Raw genomic sequence first — 18,740 nt, forward strand, 5'->3', positions numbered from 1 at the left:
ACACTGAAAAAAGTTATGAGCGTAAATATGTGTCTGAAACAACAGCGTACTAACCATCAGAAAGAAAAATTAAAATGAATTGACTGTGGATTATTTATGTATTTATTGGAAAGTAAATCATGCTGAATTTTTGGTAATTGTTATTTGAATCTCAGCAGAAGGTAGTTGATGTTTCCCAGCCGGACAGACTGTGGACGGAACACGCTGAACTCACATTTCCGTTATATTCTCGCGCAAACACCGCCTCTTCCTTTTCTCCCCTGGTCGAGCCGCCAAGATGGTGAGTTATTGGTGACTGGTTTGAAAAAATCCACTAACATCACGAGTAAAGAACTCCTTTACGTTGTTTTTTTTTGTGTTAATGTGTTGAGTTAAATGTTATAGTACCCGACTAATCGAATACTATAATAAAATGCTTTTATTTCAGTTGATTATTTATCTGTAAGCTGGGCTGAGAAAATGCTCGAATTTCACATTATGAAGAGCTTTCGCTTTTTTCGATTTATTTGAGTGCGTATTGATTTGAAATGCATCAAACGTTTTATTCTGCAAGGATCGTTTCCATTACTGTTTGATAGTGTTCAACCGTTGTACGTTTTGTAAAAAAAAAAAAAAAACATTTCCAAATCGTTCACACAAGTGGGCCTTTAAAGATAACGCGGCGTCTGGTTTGGAAGGAACCTATAATAAATAATGAAGGCAAACTGAGCGAGTAAGTCAGATGTCGTTAGTTATAAATGTGTATGGACGCAAGCAATGCACAGTACGAGTGAATGTGCATTAGGTATCATCAGTAGTGCCAGTAATTTTACACGTTTTCATAGGTAATAGTCGAATTTGAACCTGGGCCATCAGCGAAAACGTGTGACGCAAGTCGAAGTGCTTCGGATAGTTAGTGCTGCTGTACAGTGTTGTTTCCTTTAATTTTTCTTTCTATAGTGGGTAAGAAGGGGTAGTATATCTGCGCTGTCATTCCACGAAGGCCATATAGTTGGGTCACGGTTAGGATGGATGACAAGAACGAGTTATGGGTGTTGGGTTTGCTTTGGAGTATATTGCACCAGTTTTTGGTTTCCATTTTTTTTTTTTTACTGTTTAGTATTAAATGAGTTATTTAATAATAGTAATTGCGAATTTCCCCTTGGGATTAATAAAGTGTCTATCTTATTTAGAGAACAGGATAGATTTCCGCTTTCTCGTGTTTGCAAAAATTTCAGTTAAAACTCATTATACTACAGCTGCCAAAAAGCGAATGCACGTAACTGATGATTACTACTTTCCCTTTTCTCAGAGTCTCGTAATCCCAGAAAAGTTCCAGCACATTCTCCGTGTTCTTAACACCAACATTGATGGGCGACGGAAAATTGCATTTGCTCTTACTGCCATCAAGGTGGGTGATGATTTTGATTCACCTGTCATCAGTTACTGTCTGTTCCTCAGATGAGAGAAAAATGTTCATCTGCTCACGTTTGTATTTAATTTCTTTAGGGTGTTGGCAGACGTTATGCTCATGTGGTACTGAGGAAAGCCGATATTGACTTGAGCAAAAGGGCTGGAGAATTAACAGAAGATGAGGTAAATGTATTTCATTTGCATTTTCAGTTTTGATGCTTAGTCTTTGGATAGTTTTGTTTTGCAGTCTTGTTCTGCTGCAGTAAATTTTTGACCTGAATAGCCTTGTGCTGTTGTGTATTTTAGAACTTTTTTTTTAATCCTGTAATGTTCTGCACCTGTAGTGCAGTGTGCTATAATGTAGTTTTCAGCAGCGCTCATTTTCCATCTGTCTTCTTCTGAGACCCAAGGAAGTAGGTGATGATAATGATAATAAACCAAACAGTGTGCTGAAATAGTGGTGACTCGCATGATCGAATTAAAATTGGAGTGGATTCTGTGCCTGTGGACACCCACTGCACGCCCAACCTACATGGAAAGGGGTCTCTCTTTGAACTGCCTTTCCCAAGGTTTCTTCCATTTTCCCTACAAGGTTTTTTTGGGAGTTTTTCCTTGTCTTCTTAAGAGTCAAGGCTGGGGGACTGTCAAGAGGCAGGGCCTGTTAAAGGCCATTGCGGCACTTCCTGTGTGATTTTTGGGCTATACAAAAATGTATTGTTGACAGCCCTAAGTTTTTTTTTTTTTGGTTGTTTTTTTATTGCATAATTTTGAAAGTAGCTTCAGCTACTGAACTGTAGTCTGTACCCCTGTTGCAAGACCTGACTGCTCTGGGGAAACCTTGTGTTTTTGTTTTGCTGATTTGTGTTGTAGGTGCTGAAATAATTGCAGTTTAACCTTTTTAAGACAAAAGGTGATCCAAGTGGAAAATTTACTTTAGGAGGTCTTGTGGTTCAGTTTTCATTGTGCAGTGGCACCACTATCAATCACATTCTAATCACAACAATGGTATGTGGCTGATTGTCATAATTTTGTTTTCATGGTACATGCTGCCCTTGACAAGGTGGTTTTAATTTAGTTACAAGCTCTGCCGTTGTCAAATGAGTAGATTTTACTTTGTCTCAATATACTAGTAAATGTTCAGCCTTGGAATGGCATACATATATTGACTCTGAACTGAAATCTGCGACACCATCAGCATAATGCAAGTATTCCTAAAATGTTGCTTAGTTTGAATGTTTGAGGTTTTATTTTCAAGCCTACTTAAACACCTGCTAGTTGTACCTCAGTGATGACTCTTTAACTCTGAGTACTGGATACTGCCACTGAAACTGAACTAGACAAAACGAAGTATAGTTTACTGTCTGTGATAACTTTTTTAAAGTTTAGATATGTACTAGAAGAAATGGGCTCCACTTTGAGTAGTATAATATTTATAATGGACTATTTAAGTATCAAAAATGTGATAAGTGCCATATTACTTTGCTGTGTGTGGTTGTTTTTTATTTGCATATTGTCAAAGAAAACTCTGTATTCCAGAATGTAAAACTGGTACTGAAAGTTGTACTATGAAAAGTTAGTCTTCCCTAAAACAGTTTTTAGACTTGATATCTAAAGCAGGCGAGCTTAACAGAATGTTTTTGACACTGGCAATGGGATGCGTTGATAGATTTGTGTAGTTTCCTTTGATAAATACAGTTTAACCTTGGTTCTGTTGAACAGCAGTGTTGAGATATATAAAATAAAAATGGAATGATGCATGATGAAAAAAACTGTGCTAATCACACCAGGACAGTTTCAGAAATATTGCATCGGTCTACTGTAACCTAAAAATATCCCACAATCCAAGTGTAAACACTCGAAAGGTCCTCTGTATGCATGCGACTACTTGTACATTTTCCTAAAGGATATGCTTTCATCTGACACAGATGATCCCATTTTGTCCACTGTTATTGATGTTGTACATCTGTGCTTTAGTCAATGCATAAAAATATATTGCATAATGATTTTCTTAGAGCATATGGTTTGCTATATAAATGTTTGTAGCTCTTAGTATTCCAAACATTTGGTGAAATTACTTATTTTTGAAGTTGATCAAGTGTAAAGTTGTTTGTTGCATTGTGCCAGAAATGTCAATTGGAGTAGCATTACAAAGGAACTACAAAGTAATTAAGTGATATGTAGCAATTTCTCAGTATTTTTAAGTTTTACAAGTACTGGACTAAACTAAACCGGTCTTACTCTGGTTACTCTGAATGGTGTGACTTGCCTTATATACTGGCTTATACTTAGCAAATTGAAGGTCTTTGAAGCAGCTTTGATAATTCTACAAAGATACAGTGCCAACTGATAAAAGGATCATACTTGGCAAAGTTTTAAATTGCCACATTGTATGTAATTTGACGGTTAATGTGAAATTCTTGCTTTCTTAGGTTGAGCGTGTGGTCACAATCATGCAGAACCCTAGGCAGTACAAGATTCCTGATTGGTTTCTGAACAGACAGAAGGATGTCAAGGATGGCAAGTACAGCCAGGTAAAAATGTGTTCCCTCTTAATTTATGAATTCTTTTTTCATATAACTGCTGTATTATGAGTTGAGGTTCATGTTTATCCTATACACAGTGAAATTCTTAGATTTTGATAGTAATGCACATTTATGGTGCACGAAGAGTGACTTTGTTGCATGTTTAGCACCTGCTGGTAAGAATTACTATATTTTGTACATGTTAATATAATGCTTCTGAAAACCAATGTATAATATGTTGCCATTCACTGCCAATGTATTTTTACTCAATCACTTAAAATTGGACATTCAGTTTGCCCATTAACCTCCATATTTTTTTTCAAAGCTGAAAATGTCTTCCTGAATTTCATTCTCTTAGGTCTTGGCTAACTCTCTAGAAAACAAACTGCGTGAGGATCTGGAAAGACTGAAAAAGATCCGTGCGCATAGAGGCCTGCGTCACTTCTGGGGGTATGTAAACTCTACACCATTTTCTATATTTTTAAATTTCATATTCGTTAAGTCATAATGTCTTCTATAAGGCAACTGAAATGTACAGATTTAGAACACTGCCAAGAATTTTATTTTATTTTATATTTTTTTACTTAAGCAATTGACCCCCTTTTTTTTTTCTCCCCCCTCCCTCTCTCTCTTTTAGCCTGCGTGTACGTGGTCAACACACAAAGACCACTGGCAGAAGAGGACGAACTGTTGGTGTGTCCAAGAAGAAGTAAATAGGTTTTTCAATAAAGGATGTTTATTCAGTACAGCTCCTTTGTGTTTTCATTTTCTTTAGTGTCATTTCCAATGTGTATTAAGTTGGTGGTTTACTCACAACATAATGGTTCAGAAATCCTCAAATATATGTAGTTTATAATTTAACCATACAGTAAATCCTAAGATCACTGCAAAAAAAATTGCTTTATGGCCTCTTGAAGGCATAATCATTTTACAGTTTGAATTATATACAAGAATACCTGTTGATATATCTTCCAATTTTGTTTGTGCTTTAGATAGCCTTTAAATACAAGTTTGACCTGATTCTTCAGAAATTTCTAAAGCCAATTTAACTGGATAACTTGCTGTCCATACACAACTTAAATTGTAGTGCTTTTTTGTTATGCACCATATTGCAAGCAGAACTGTTAGCTTTCTGAAAAAATGAGTAAAAGTGTGTGGGGTGTTTGAGGAGTTGGATGGATGGACAGACAGCTAGGCAAGGGATTCTGTATTGTGAACCTGGATCTATGCTGTGTCCAAGTGTGCATATTCTGGCACTTTCTTGCAGTCGCACATTAACATAATTTTATATGTTAAGTCAGCTCAGACTTGCTAAATTTGTATATCCACAGTGTAAGGTATCATTAAGAATATATTGCATAAGTTGTTCTGGTGGTTAAATTTGTATTTCTTTTCCACATCAAACCTAATCATGTAACCATTTTTAAACTGATTGTCCTTAGCCAGGATCGAACATTCAAAACCTGTTGCAAGTTATCCAGTGAACATGCTCAGTATTAGTATCCTTTAAAGAGGAAAATTGATACCACATGTTGTCACTTCAATAATGAATAGAAAAATGTTTTTATCAGGGGTCTGGAAATCTAATTTTTTTCTACTTGTCCACGGACAAGTAAACTTAGAAAATCCACTTGTCCGCCAGTTAGATTCGCTTGCCCATAAACAAATAAAAGTGAAAAATAGTTTATTTTTTCTGATCTCTTTAATTGATACCAAAACTTACTTCCATTTTAAAACTGAAAAGTTCTTTCAGGGAGTAGTATTTTGCCACCTTGCTCTAGAACATTATATAAAAGATTCCCTTATTTTAACTCGCTAATGAACAATGCCTTTATTATAGCTACACTAGTTTCACATATTACAGTTACATAACAGAACACTGTCCTGATTAATTTTCTGCCATGTTCTTCAGCTTTTGTCTTGAAACATCTCCCCCAAGAATCTTTACCATCTCAGACAGCATGGGCTGAATGCTATTCATTTCTGCTTGAGCTGAACTGCACGGTTCCTGGACTGATGGTCCTGCAGAAGTGGATGCTGATGACTTTTCAGGTTTTTTTGAGTGATGTGCCTGTTTCCAGGTGACAGCCAGAATTCCATAGCTGGTAGTGGGTCAAACTCTTCTAAAGAAGCAGTATTGAACAGCTAGCATAACGCTCAATCTCCGAGCGTTCAACTTTAGAAAATGCTTTTTCAATTGAACCAACTTTTCTTCCTTTTAAACTCATGCTTTGACATACAGGCAATATGTTTCGCAGATAGCTGATGCGACAGTAGTGTGTCTTTTCTGTCGACTTTCTTGCCAGTAAATGTGGATGTTTTGTCTGCAACAAGTGGATACTGACGGCAAATTTGGCAAAAAAACGGAGTCGGTGTCGTCTGCATTTACCCACGGCAGCTCTTTGAGCCATTGCGATTGAAAAGACTGTTTTCGTTTTTTATCATACTCTCGGTCCCTTTAGCTTTTGTTTTTGTTTTTCTTGCTCTCATTGTCAGGTTTTTACGGAAGCGTATTAGAGCCACGGTGAAAAACAAAATACGGACACAGTGAAGAAAAAAGTAAATGTCGAGATTAAAGTTGACATGTTGACTTTATTCTTGTAGTTTTTTGTCAGTAGAATGTCAAACTAAACTTCATTTTAAAATGAATGTTTAATTTACTAGATTTTCTCAAACCCCGTCATAAATTACTGTAGCACATTAAATGCTTTATATTAAGTGTTCCCTGACCCAGTTGTTAATCTCTACGCGCTTCTTAAACTGACTTCCTCTTGCACTGAGAGGCAGCGGCAGTGATCACTGCACATTGACTTCATGGTATTCCTGCTCTATGAACATTCAGAAAGATAAATACTTGATATCATTTTCACGCTGAAGTGTATTAAAGCATGCATTAAACATGGGTGGCGGGGAGCACGGTGGCGTGGCTGTAGTGCTGCTCCCTTGCATTAAGGGGTCCCCAGGTCTATGTTCAGTGTAAAGAACTTTATGGCAGGTGTGAAGAGGCTCCAGAAAACTGGATATATGAATGGGTATCACAGGTTTAACTGAAATATGCAAATGTTGGGTTTGTGGTGTGGTGGTCGGAGACACGAATGCAGAATTCAATGATGTTCTTCTGAGCAGGCTTTCTTTCTTGCATGCGTGCGTGCTGTGTCTATCTGACATACTAAACCTTCAGTTCCTATTCTTCCTTTTTCTTTCTGCACATAACTAATCGCCACATGATACACGTCTCTGTGAAATTAAAACTACTTATAAACTTAGACCTCAGAGTTTTCAGAACTTTAAATGTATTAAAGCATGTGGGGATGTGGTGGTTGCACTGCTGCCTCACAGCAAGGGGGTCTCGGGTGTTCCCTGCCTTGAGTTTGCATGTTTTTCTGGTGGGTTTACTCGGCGTGCTTCAGTTTCCTTTCAAAGTCATGTAGGATATGGGGTTTTGTTATGTATTATTGACTCTGCTACTGTATGTGTTGCTCATATTCACCCTACGATGTGCTGGCGCCCCATTCAGGATTTGCTCCTGCCTCGCACACGATGCTTGCTGGGATGGGCGCAACCCTGAATGGATGGCATAATTAAACATGTATAACACAGATTTTTTTATCGTTCTGAAAACTCTGAGGTTTAGGTTTATAACTAGTTTTAATTTCACGAAGACGTCTATCATGTGGTGATTGGTTATATGGAGAAAGAAAGGATGGATAGGAACTGGGGGTTTAGTACGTCTGATAGAGACAGCACGCATGCAATAAAGAGAGCCTGCTCGGAAGAACATCCATTGAATTCTGCTTTCGTTTCTCCGACTACCACATCATAAACCCAACATTTAAACAATATTTCAGTTAAACCTGTGTGATACCCATTCATATATCCAGTTTTCTGGGGCCTCGTCAAACCTGCCATAAAGTTCTCTACACTGAACATAGACCTGGGGACCCCTTAATGCAAGGGAGCAGCATCACAGCCATGCTACTGTACCCCCCGACCACCCATTATAATGCCTGCATTCTAAAGTGCTTGGCTAACCTATCTGATCATCAATGGAAGTGTCCATAATTTCAGAAGCGTCGCCTTGTAAATGGTTCTTATCCACCACAGTTGGAGACAAAGCCTGGACTTTGACAATATCCATGGTAATTTTACAGAATTGTGGATAATGTTCTAACCTAAGAATCAGGTTCAAAATTAAAAATTAGGGTTATGCAAGCAATCTTCATTAGTGTATGTTAATGTAACCACTTGCACCTGAAACATTGAGGATGTAGCAGTGCTGTAAAATCCGTTACTAACACGAATCGTTCACATACTACCAGTTTTTATATTTTGATAGAATACTCAAGCATTCAGTATTCTTGTCAAATATTTATAGTCCAGAACGGCATCACCAGTGCCAGACCTGGCATTATGGTGCACAAGGAAGGTTCAAACACAACACACAGCCAGTTTAGAAATGCCAATGTCTTGTGTATGTGGCTTGTTTTTTTTTTTTTTGTTAGTAGTATAGCTACCAATATGGTTCTAACAGGAAAGAAACAAAGTGCAAAACAACTTGAGGTACTCGCAGCAAGTATTTGAGAATGTTTTTGGTCAGCAGAATATTCTTACTGTAAAGTATCACTTTTCCCTTTGTGTTTTAAAATAGTAAAATCGATTCTGAAATTTTTCAAGTATGGAAGGCAGAAGTTTTTGAGATATGATAGGTCTACTTATTGATCAGGAGTTTGCTGTACTATGTACATGTGATAATTAACCTTAAAAACCTATAAGCTTTCTGTCCACCTCCTCTTTAATCGTCCCTTAATCCACTCATGGACTTTACCAGCGTAATGCCTGTCAAAGTATGACCGTCTTTAAGGTTGCCTTTCTTTATAACAGGAATAGTTGCGTTTGGAGTGTAGAGAAAATGTCAAAGAAGTAGACCGTGTCCTAGAGAGTCAAGTCATTGGCCTGGTACTGTACTCTGAATTACTGCTGTTTTAAGTATTTAAAGATCCCCAATTGTAGTTAATTATTAAGGAGAATTTTAAAGTTTTAAATTTTTGTATTATAGACTGATTCATCTATTTCTCCATTTTATAATCCAAGTAGTTGTGTTGGGTTTGTCAGAGTAGCACAGTAGTTAATACTATCAGTGGACATAGCCACTGTATATTTAGTCCTTAAAAACAAATACTGCACAGTGAAATAGCACAGATTGTTCATGAACCTGCCAACCATTCTTACACAGTGTAACTTTACAGTTCATGCCTGTTTCCAACCAGATAGTACAAATGAGTCCTTAAGAGAAACAAGGCACCTGATTTACTGATGTCAGAACTTGAAAAAAATCTTGATGTATGCCTGTTCTATGGGTGAAATGGAGGGGCCACATCACAGTATAATTGTTGTGCTGGGGTTTTTTTTTTTTTGTGTTTTCAATTCAGTCATTTTTATGCTCTTTGCATCCAGTAGCTTAATACCAAGTACTGTATTTTTAATTGTATTATGTACGCCAGGTCATCCATATTTCTCATAATTATACAGAAAACATCCTTGAATGTTTGCCAGTAGATTTAAAATGGTAGTGAAGTGCTAACTTGAAATATTTAATTTCTAGAAATTACGAATTTATCAATCAATCAATCAATCAACATTTATTTATATAGCACATATTCATACAAAAAAATGTAGCTCAAAGTGCTTTACAAAATGAATAGAGAAATAGAAGACACAATAAAAGATAAACATAAGTCAACATTAATTAACATAGAATAAGAGTAAGGTCCGATGGCCAGGGTGGACAGAAAAACAAAAAACTCCAAAGGCTGGAGAAAAAAATAAAATCTGTAGGGGTTCCAGACCAAGAGACCGCCCAGTCCCCTCTGGGCAATCTACCTAACAAATTATCCACTAATCCATATGTTTTATTTATACATTAATCTTTGTATAGCTTCTTTAATTTTTCATTTTGCCTCTCTAAGGTGTGGTTCTGCCCTGGCTATAAACCAAAAGTATCACCCCCAAAAGTCCAAAAAATTCAAGTGTCAATTTGACTGACAGCATATGGAGGATCTGTACTTGAATTTAGGGTGTGAGTGCCCAGCTAACTGCCCAGCCGGGACTGTTGTGGACTGGAGTTCTGTGCACTGTTACCTGAGGATGTGTACATCTCTCAAATATTATGCCCATTGGCTTTAAATATAGCAGTGGTTAATTTTGATTTATGCTCTGTTGGTTTATGAAGAGCCATGTTGCTTTGTGAATGTTCATGTTTTACGGCCTGGAATGGAAAATGACAAATCTTGAAGACTACATGTATTATTTAGAAGAGGACAAACACCAAGAGGTGACAAGTTTTCTGTAGGGAGTAAGTAAAAGTCAAATGATAGGCTGATGTTTGTGCATGGAAATCTCAAGTACCATGATCCCCAATGTTTTTACAAGAGCAAAAAAATTGTGGGCAGAGATCCTAACAATCATTAAAAAAATTCTTAAACTAGACTGTTCTTTATAAAATCTAACATAAGCGATGTTCTTCATGATTTTGTCATTTTATTATAGAGAGTTAAGACGCATGCTGTAGTGTGTACTTCAATAACGAGTGTGATGACTTTATGTGTAGAGTTATGACAGAGTACCATGTCATCAGTAATGGGTGTCATTGCCCACAACATGCCTGCACCCCTGGAAAAAAAGGAAGGTGATGAAGGGTGCTAGATAAATTTAAATACAAAACAGCCAGTAAAGACATCATCATCATAATAATACAAATAAAGATAATAATCAAAATTTGCAATTAGGCATTACCAAAAAATGACACAATAATAGCAACAAATACAATAACACTATACAGGTATGTGTATAAAATGTCTATCCCTTACAAAAATGAAATATACGTAATATATACTGCTCAAAAGAATTAAAGGAACACTTTTTAATCAGAGTATAGCATAAAGTCAATGAAACTTATGGGATATTAATCTGGTCAGTTAAGTAGCAGAGGGGGTTGTTAATCAGTTTCAGCTGCTGTGGTGTTAATGAAATTAACAACAGATGCACTAGAGGGGCAACAATGAGATGACCCCAAAACAGGAATGGTTTAACAGGTGGAGGCCACTGACATTTTTCCCTCCTCATCTTTTCTGACTGTTTCTTCACTAGTTTTGCATTTGGCTACAGTCAGTGTCACTACTGGTAGCATGAGGCGATACCTGGACCCTACAGAGGTTGCACTGGTAGTCCAACTTCTCCAGGATGGCACATCAATACGTGTCATTGCCAGAAGGTCAAGGCCAGAAGGTTGTGTCTCCCTGCACAGTCTCAAGGGCATGGAGGAGATTCCAGGAGACAAGCAGTTACTCTAGGAGAGCTGGAGAGGGCCATAGAAGGTCCATAACCCATCAGCAGGACCAGTATCTGCTCCTTTGGGCAAGGAGGAACAGGATGAGCACTGCCAGAGCCCTACAAAATGACCTCCAGCAGGCCACTGGTGTGAATGTCTCTGACCAAACAATCAGAAACAGACTTCATGAGGGTTGCCTGAGGGCCCAAATGTCTACTGCGCCCTGTGCTCACTGCACAGCACCGGGGAGCTTAATTGGCATTTGCCATAGAATACAAGAATTGGCAGGTCCACCACTGGCGTCCTGTGCTTTTCACAGATGAGAGCAGGTTCACCCTTAGTATATGTGAAAGACATGAAGAATATTATGCTGCCTGTAACATCGTTTAGCATGACTGGTTTGGTGGTGGGTCAGTGATGATCTTGGAGGCATATCCATGGAGTGACTCACAGACCTCTACAGGCTAGACAACGGCATCTTGACTGCCATTAGGTATCAGGATGAAATCCTTGGACCCATTGTCAGACCCTACGCTGGTGCAGTAGGTCCTGGTTTCCTCCTAATGCACGACAATGCCCGGCCTCATGTGGCAAGAGTATGCAGGCAGTACCTGGAGGATGAATGAATTGAAACAATTGAATGGCCTTCACGATCCCCTGACTTAAACCCAATAGAACATCTGTGGGACATTATGTTTCGGTCCATTAGGCGCCGCCAGGTTGCTCCTCAGACTGTACAACAGCTCAGGGATGCCCTCATACAGATCTGGGAGGAAATGCCACAAGACACCATCCGTCGTCTCATTAGGAGCATGCCCCGACATTGTCAAGCATGCATACAAGCTCGTGGGGGCCACACAAGATACTGAAAAGCATTTTGAGTAGCAGATATTAAGTTTTTGAAAAAATGGACTAGCCTGCCACATCTTCATTTCACTCTGAGTTTAGGGTGTCTACACAATTGAGCCCTCTGTAGGCAGAAAACTTTTATTTCCATTAAAAGACTTGGCATCCTTTTGTTATTTGTATAGATATCCAACTTCATATTGAGATCTGATGTATCTAATGTGTTTCTTTAAAGTGTTCCTTTAATTTTTGTGAGCAGTGTATCTATAGTCATATGAAGAAGTTTGGGAACCCCTCTTAATTCTTTAGATTTTTGTTTATCATTGGCTGAGCTTTCAAAAAATACTTGCAGGCAAATCCACAACTTCATAGAGATGCTGCCACTAAATATTTGCAGGCAAATCCACAACTTAATTCAGGGAATGCCTGTTAAACATCTTAGATTCACGAGTAGCGATTTGGGTAGTGAACACTTTGATGAATGAAACCTGTTATCTTTACAACGGTTGGCAAACACGGAATGTAACTTGAACACAACACATGTACATTATATTGAAAGATATGTCCACATATTTTTGGGTGTATTGCAATATATTTCATTTTAGGATCTTTATGCAAGAGAAAACTAATAAACTTTGGAGTTAGGCTCTCTCTATATTCCAACATCATGTTACTTTCTACATTTGTGAAATTTCCAGGCCTGTAGGTTTATGTACAGAATAAGAACCATTCAGAGTGTATTTCACATTGTGATAAAAGTAAATTTAGTTTCTGCATTTTAGAAATATCACAAAACTTGATGCATTAAAATGATGTTGACTAATGAATTATAAAAAATAACTGATATGGGTGCGCTACTTAAGAAAACTGTAAACGGAATAGAAATTTAAATTTACTAACTGGCCGTAAAGTCTTCATTTGTCAAAAGAAAGCAATTTTAAGGTAAAATTCTTGCATAGGTGCATTCAATTCTATACTTATAATCTGCCCATCAAGCATTTGGTGTAAAAACTTTAGTGTCTATCATTGACGTTCTGTATTCTTTAATTTAATGCCTTGATATTAGCATTATTAGTTGTATGTTTTCAAAGGGCACAGCCATTTTATGCATTGTTTCACAATGAGCCTTTGGTGATGCATGACATTATCATGTTCAGACAGGCATTTAAACTTTACATTTTTTAAAGAAAAAAACAGCACTAGAACAAACAAATAATAATAATACTAATACTAATAGCATTAATGTGTACCATCCCAATGGATGTTGTGAGGGCAGCCATTTTTGCACCAGTACACTCGCCACACATGAGCTATTAAGTGGTGAAGCTTTCTTAAAAACAATCATAATAGAAATGGTAAGAACAGTTGAAAACTTGAATCTTATTTATTACAAAAGCGGACCCCACAAATTAATTTACTTGAAGGGATCAGGGAGTTCATAGCATCTGGTAATTTGTTTATAATCTTAGAAACAAAATGGTTCAATTGACAATCGTGCAAAATAAGAATGAGAAATGTGTCCTCACTGTTGAAACCAATTAAAAAGTAAACATAAGTATTTTTGGATAAAGGGAGGTGATGTGTTGAGATCACAACACAGACCTGATAATGGTGAAAAGGATGAGATGAGGAAGAAAGCCCAGGGCAAATCATTTGTACTGACCTGTTTAACAGCTCCTGCAAGTGGTCAGATAAGAATTCAGATTTCTGTAACTGTAACCAAGGCCTGGTAGAAACAGATAAATGTGTTCATATGTATTAAAACAAAGCACTGAAAAGAAAATGGCAGAATACTTTGTGTATTGCAAAGTACACTTTCTTCTGCTACAAGGGTAATTGGAAATAGGGTCTATTAGTAAATGTTGCCACTGCAGATTAATTAAAATGGATCATATTTACTTTTTCATTTATTATTGTGTGACAGAGCAATATTTAGGAGATAAATGAGAAGGAATTGAAATAGGCCATTTGATGATCTATTTCCAAGTGGCTATACATTTTCACTTGGTGTCTAAACAAAACAGCATGTAGATTAAAATTTAGCTTAAGAAAAATGACTAGCTGTTTTTTTAACAAGACACAAAATGTTCTTTGATTTTATAATTGTTCTTCAGTGTTACTAAAATTAATTTGAATGCATTTTCTGTACCATTGCTTTTAAAGAATTCCCCCTTTAAGCCTGGTGTACATACAGTACCTTGTGTCTCTAGCGACCCATGATGTCATGTTTGCAGCTGTCACCGGGTCATATGACGTAATATGGACGCAGTTCTGCTGGTATACCTCATTCATTTCATCCAAACTAATTTAATGCCAATAATATGCCAAAACAGATTAAAATTACTTTATTTTGATCATTTATTCGCCTAAAACATATAGGGTTGTTAGTGCTGCATTTGTAAACAGCACTTCAACAAAACCTACTTTTTTCAAGATTTCTTTGTATCTATGTATGTTAATTACAGCTGCATTTCTGTTGTGTTACTTTTTATGCAGGCATTTACGAATTTAGAGCGGTAAGAGATAAGAAGAGAAATGACATGATGTTTATCAACAAAGTCAGCCCTTATAAGAGTTGTGTCATTGATAGAGTCAGAGAGAAACTGGGAGGCGCCCAGTAGGGAGACAAACAATGAACAACAACAACACAGAGTTAGGCTGTGCAGAGTGTTACTGTACTGCACAGGATTTGTAGAGGGGCTGAGCTCAGTCAAGGAGGAAGTAAGCACTGAGTAAAACAGCACAAGTTATATCACCTGTAACAAAAACAGAAGAAAAAGGGGATAAAAACGACAGAAGGTGCCATAGATGTTCAGTATCCCTGGACTGCAAAACAATTGACCCCTGCAGTGTGTGCTGAAAGCCATGTTGTATTGATCTATGACTATTGTGGTGAGCAGCAGACTATGACTGTATATATATATATATATATATATATATATATATATATATATATATATATATATATAAATGAGATATATAAGTATTAAAATTAAAAATAAGTAAATATTAGAAATTTGTTTAAAAAGAAATAAAGTGTTTGGGGAAGAGGTTTCAATAATACTTTGGACAGTTACGGTTATTTGTGGTTTGATAAATATATATTGTATTGTAACTACAAAGGTGTGCCACTGAGCCCTGAACCTAAGACACAATATCACCCAACACAACACCGGTTTAAAAATAATAGATTTTTGTTTTCACCAACCTCAATTCCAGTATACACAGCCACAAATGCCACAATTATAACACAGTTATTTTAACTGCTGCATCCCAACTCTGACTTGCTGAGGTGAGGTGGTGGGCTCATTTTTATGTCAGACCTAGGAATATTTCAATTGCCACTGCATTGTCTGTTGGGAGCAATTCTGGGTCATGTGGAAACCAGTGTTGTCCTCCCAAGGCAGCACCCTCTACCAGCACCCAAAGAACCCCACTAGGCTGCACTTCTGCACCCAATTCCCATCCATCCCTATGGGTATCCTAACATGGACCAGCCTAGAGGAAAACTGCCACCTTCTGTGTGCGGGGATGCATTTCTCCCTGTATCCACCTTCACCCAGTCCATCCATTATTCCATGTGCCCAGCCAGGACACAGATTGCAAGGTGTTATGGTCTGGTTTTGTCTCCAATCCCACAGTCCTTTCATAATGGCCTCCTGGTTGGGCAAGAAATTATCCTCCTTCCCAGTCAAGATGCCCATCCATCCTCCGTAACACTTATAGTATATATATAGTGATAGTGTTAGATGTAATAATGCTTGTTGAAAGTCCCATTCATGCAAGGGTTTACTGCTGAAACAGCTAAATCAATATTGGCTCAGAAAATCACTCAGCTAGGTTTTGAATGACTCAAGCAGGTAGTTTCCACATCTATCTTTAATACTGTTCTCTAGACAGTCTCCAGTAACTATTTTCAGGTGAAGCACTTTCACAGGATTTTCTGTATGTGCTAAACTAGATACCTGATGGTTTACCTCAAAATGAAACTCAGTAGTATTAATTCTGCTCTTCTGTGATGTCTTTTTCCTTTTTCAGTAACTACCTTGGACACAAATCATATATTTTCTAGGGAGTCAACAATTCATTGCACAACAATGATGACCTATGTTAGCCAAATATTTCCACTGATGCCTCCAGTATGGACAAGAAAGTAAAAAATGTAATTGAATTGAATAGAAAAAAGTAGTAAGCATCATTATTAGAAATTTATTTTGAATTTACAGTCATATTACGAAGGACTTTCAAAAGGTTTCCGCACTTGTTTTTAACTTTATTATTAAGGATTTGAAAAACAAATTACGTCAGTGGTTCTCAACCTGTGGGGGGGGCACGAAGTAACAAAAAGGGGGGCGCAAAGATGTGAAAAAAAGAAAACAAGAATCAAAAATATTACAAAAACATCTGTTGAAACCAAAACAAATTAACATAAACTACATTCTGATACTAGAACAATAAATATAGAGTTAGATAAATGTCGATAAAAGTTAAGTAGGTATAATAAAATATGCACCTACATTTCAAAAATATGTTGGGGGGTGTGATTAAACCTGTTATGAAAACTCGGGTCACAAATACTTAAAGGATGAGAAACGCTGAATTACGTCACTTTTTTACGATGCAGTTTTCACTGTGTCGTACCAACTTTTTAATGCCCAATTACTATTCCTGCATTCACCATTTCCAATGAAAATATAAAAGTGCGTAAACTTTTTAAATGTCCCTCATATCTGGTCCCAGAATCTGCCTTTTGGATACTAAGATCAATGAGAGTACCTTAGAATGAGAACTGAAGTGTGCATTGAAACACGTGTGATTCACTGAATAAAGTAGAAAAGTCAACAATAGTGCTAGATCATTATTAGTATAGTGTTTAAAAATAAAGGAACAGGTATTAATTGGCCAGCTGCTTTCCTGCAGTTTTAGCTCCAAATGAATAAACATACTTCTTGTTTAAGAATATGGACAACAAATGGGCATGGAAACAAGACAGAGATCACTAGGTGCACAGGGTAACACAGCCTTGAGTGCTGTTGGAAAATGTTAAATTTGTAGGACTAATTTGATTGTGAGTGATGAACTGCAGGCAAAAAGGCAGTTGGTAATATTTTCACTTTATAGTTAGTGATTTTTGTAATGCTCTATTCAGCTTTGGTTTCTGGCTTGCTGTTTATTCTGCTGGTGGGTGCTCAGTCTTGAAATGAAATCATTTCCCAAGGTTTCCAGGAAGAAAAATGTTTGATCAGGATAACAAATGGCAGGGTTAAGTCATGTGGATAGTTTCAGAGAGAGAAAGAGACACACAAACACACCAGCAGTAAGAACCTTCCTACAACATGCCAGAATGGGCTCACAGTGATTGCTATGGAGAAGGAAGGAAACGAATGAGACAGAGAGAACAGCAAGAGAGAAGGAGATGCAAGCACGTAATGTGCCTCCCTGGAATTCACAGGTGTTCGTAAAACTCCTTGAAAAAAGACTAGGGAGCACACTTACAAAAATGAATGTAAAATTCTTGGTTGAATTCTTCTGACAGACTTGTCAGTGGGTTGAGTTGAAGATGTGGCCTTTTAATTATAGTTAAAGGCCTGGAGTGCCATGGAATGCTTCTGCTTGTAGAGGGAGTTTTATCACGGTGTCCATTGAATAAACAGAAAAAAATATTCAACTGGCAGGACGCAGAGCTAGTATATCTGTGCTCAAATGGATGAGCCATCTTCCTGATAGACCAAGATTAAATAGATCCACAAGGCCTGCAGTTTGGTTGTTTTTCTGTGTATTGTACTTTACAGTGCTTTTTGTATTTATAGCTTGCTTTAGTTATTTATGTTTAATGAAGGTATCTTTTTACCTAATTAATAAATTTCTGGGTGTGAAGGGTGCCATGAAAGCCATTTTTATCACAGAGTGTTTAGAAAATTGATCTACCAATAAAATATTTTGTAGACTTTTTCCTGGCAGATGTGTAATTTTTAGTGTAAATTTACTATTCCAGCTTGTATTTATTACCTTTGGGTGATTTACTTCAGTGCTGGGCAATACAAGGTTTAGACACATGCAGATAGAGGAAAGGCACTGAAGCTACATGTAGGACAAGATATAGCAAATATTTTAAATTATTCTATTACCTGTTTTCAACATGTAGCATGGCTAGTTTACAAATAAAATCAACAGGATGATGCAGCCGCCACCACCCCCCCAACCCGAGGCAGTAGCATAGATGAATTCAGTCATCAATTTAAAGTCTGGATCACACATTTCAGTTTTAACTGTAACATGTTCCCTTTTTAGTATGCTATTTACATACATCTCCAGACCTCTTTCTGCTTTTTCCACTCCATCTGATTGCATCAAATGTAACCTGTCCAGCATTAAATAGTATATGAAATGGGAGGGCCACAGTACCCAAACTCGCCATGAGTTGTGGCCCCCATTTTTGAACAGCATACAGATGCCAAATGAGGCAGTCCCTATAACAATTGTAAAATGCGTTTTGTGGGAATCTAAATGTATCATTTTAATTATTGTTATACTTAGATATGCTGCATGCTTTTACAGTAATGTTATACAAGTATATAAGACATCATTTGTTAACATTCTGATTAAGTTCAGACATTCCGGAGAAGCATCTGTGAGTGCTACAGATATCGTCA

At 37.2% G+C, this 18,740-nt stretch overlaps 1 protein-coding gene across 1 annotated transcript; it reads left to right on the top strand.

Moving 5' to 3' along the window:
- The first annotated feature begins 169 nt into the window (after positions 1-169).
- Positions 170-4,662, top strand: rps18 (ribosomal protein S18). Its single transcript, XM_039768812.1, has 6 exons — positions 170-280; positions 1,292-1,390; positions 1,489-1,575; positions 3,822-3,923; positions 4,273-4,364; positions 4,552-4,662. The coding sequence occupies exons 1-6, from the start codon at positions 278-280 to the stop codon at positions 4,625-4,627; spliced, it is 459 nt and encodes a 152-aa protein (XP_039624746.1). The 5' UTR covers positions 170-277; the 3' UTR covers positions 4,628-4,662.
- Positions 4,663-18,740: the final 14,078 nt, after the last annotated feature.

Source organism: Polypterus senegalus, chromosome 11, assembly GCF_016835505.1.
Source record: "Polypterus senegalus isolate Bchr_013 chromosome 11, ASM1683550v1, whole genome shotgun sequence".
In the NCBI taxonomy this organism is placed as follows: domain Eukaryota; kingdom Metazoa; phylum Chordata; class Cladistia; order Polypteriformes; family Polypteridae; genus Polypterus; species Polypterus senegalus.

Excerpts from the sequence above, each read along its gene's own strand:
- rps18 (XM_039768812.1), top strand. Across the intron at positions 1,576-3,821 it reads GAGAATTAACAGAAGATGAG|GTTGAGCGTGTGGTCACAAT; the intron begins GTAAATGTATTT and ends TTGCTTTCTTAG. Across the intron at positions 3,924-4,272 it reads AGGATGGCAAGTACAGCCAG|GTCTTGGCTAACTCTCTAGA; the intron begins GTAAAAATGTGT and ends TCATTCTCTTAG.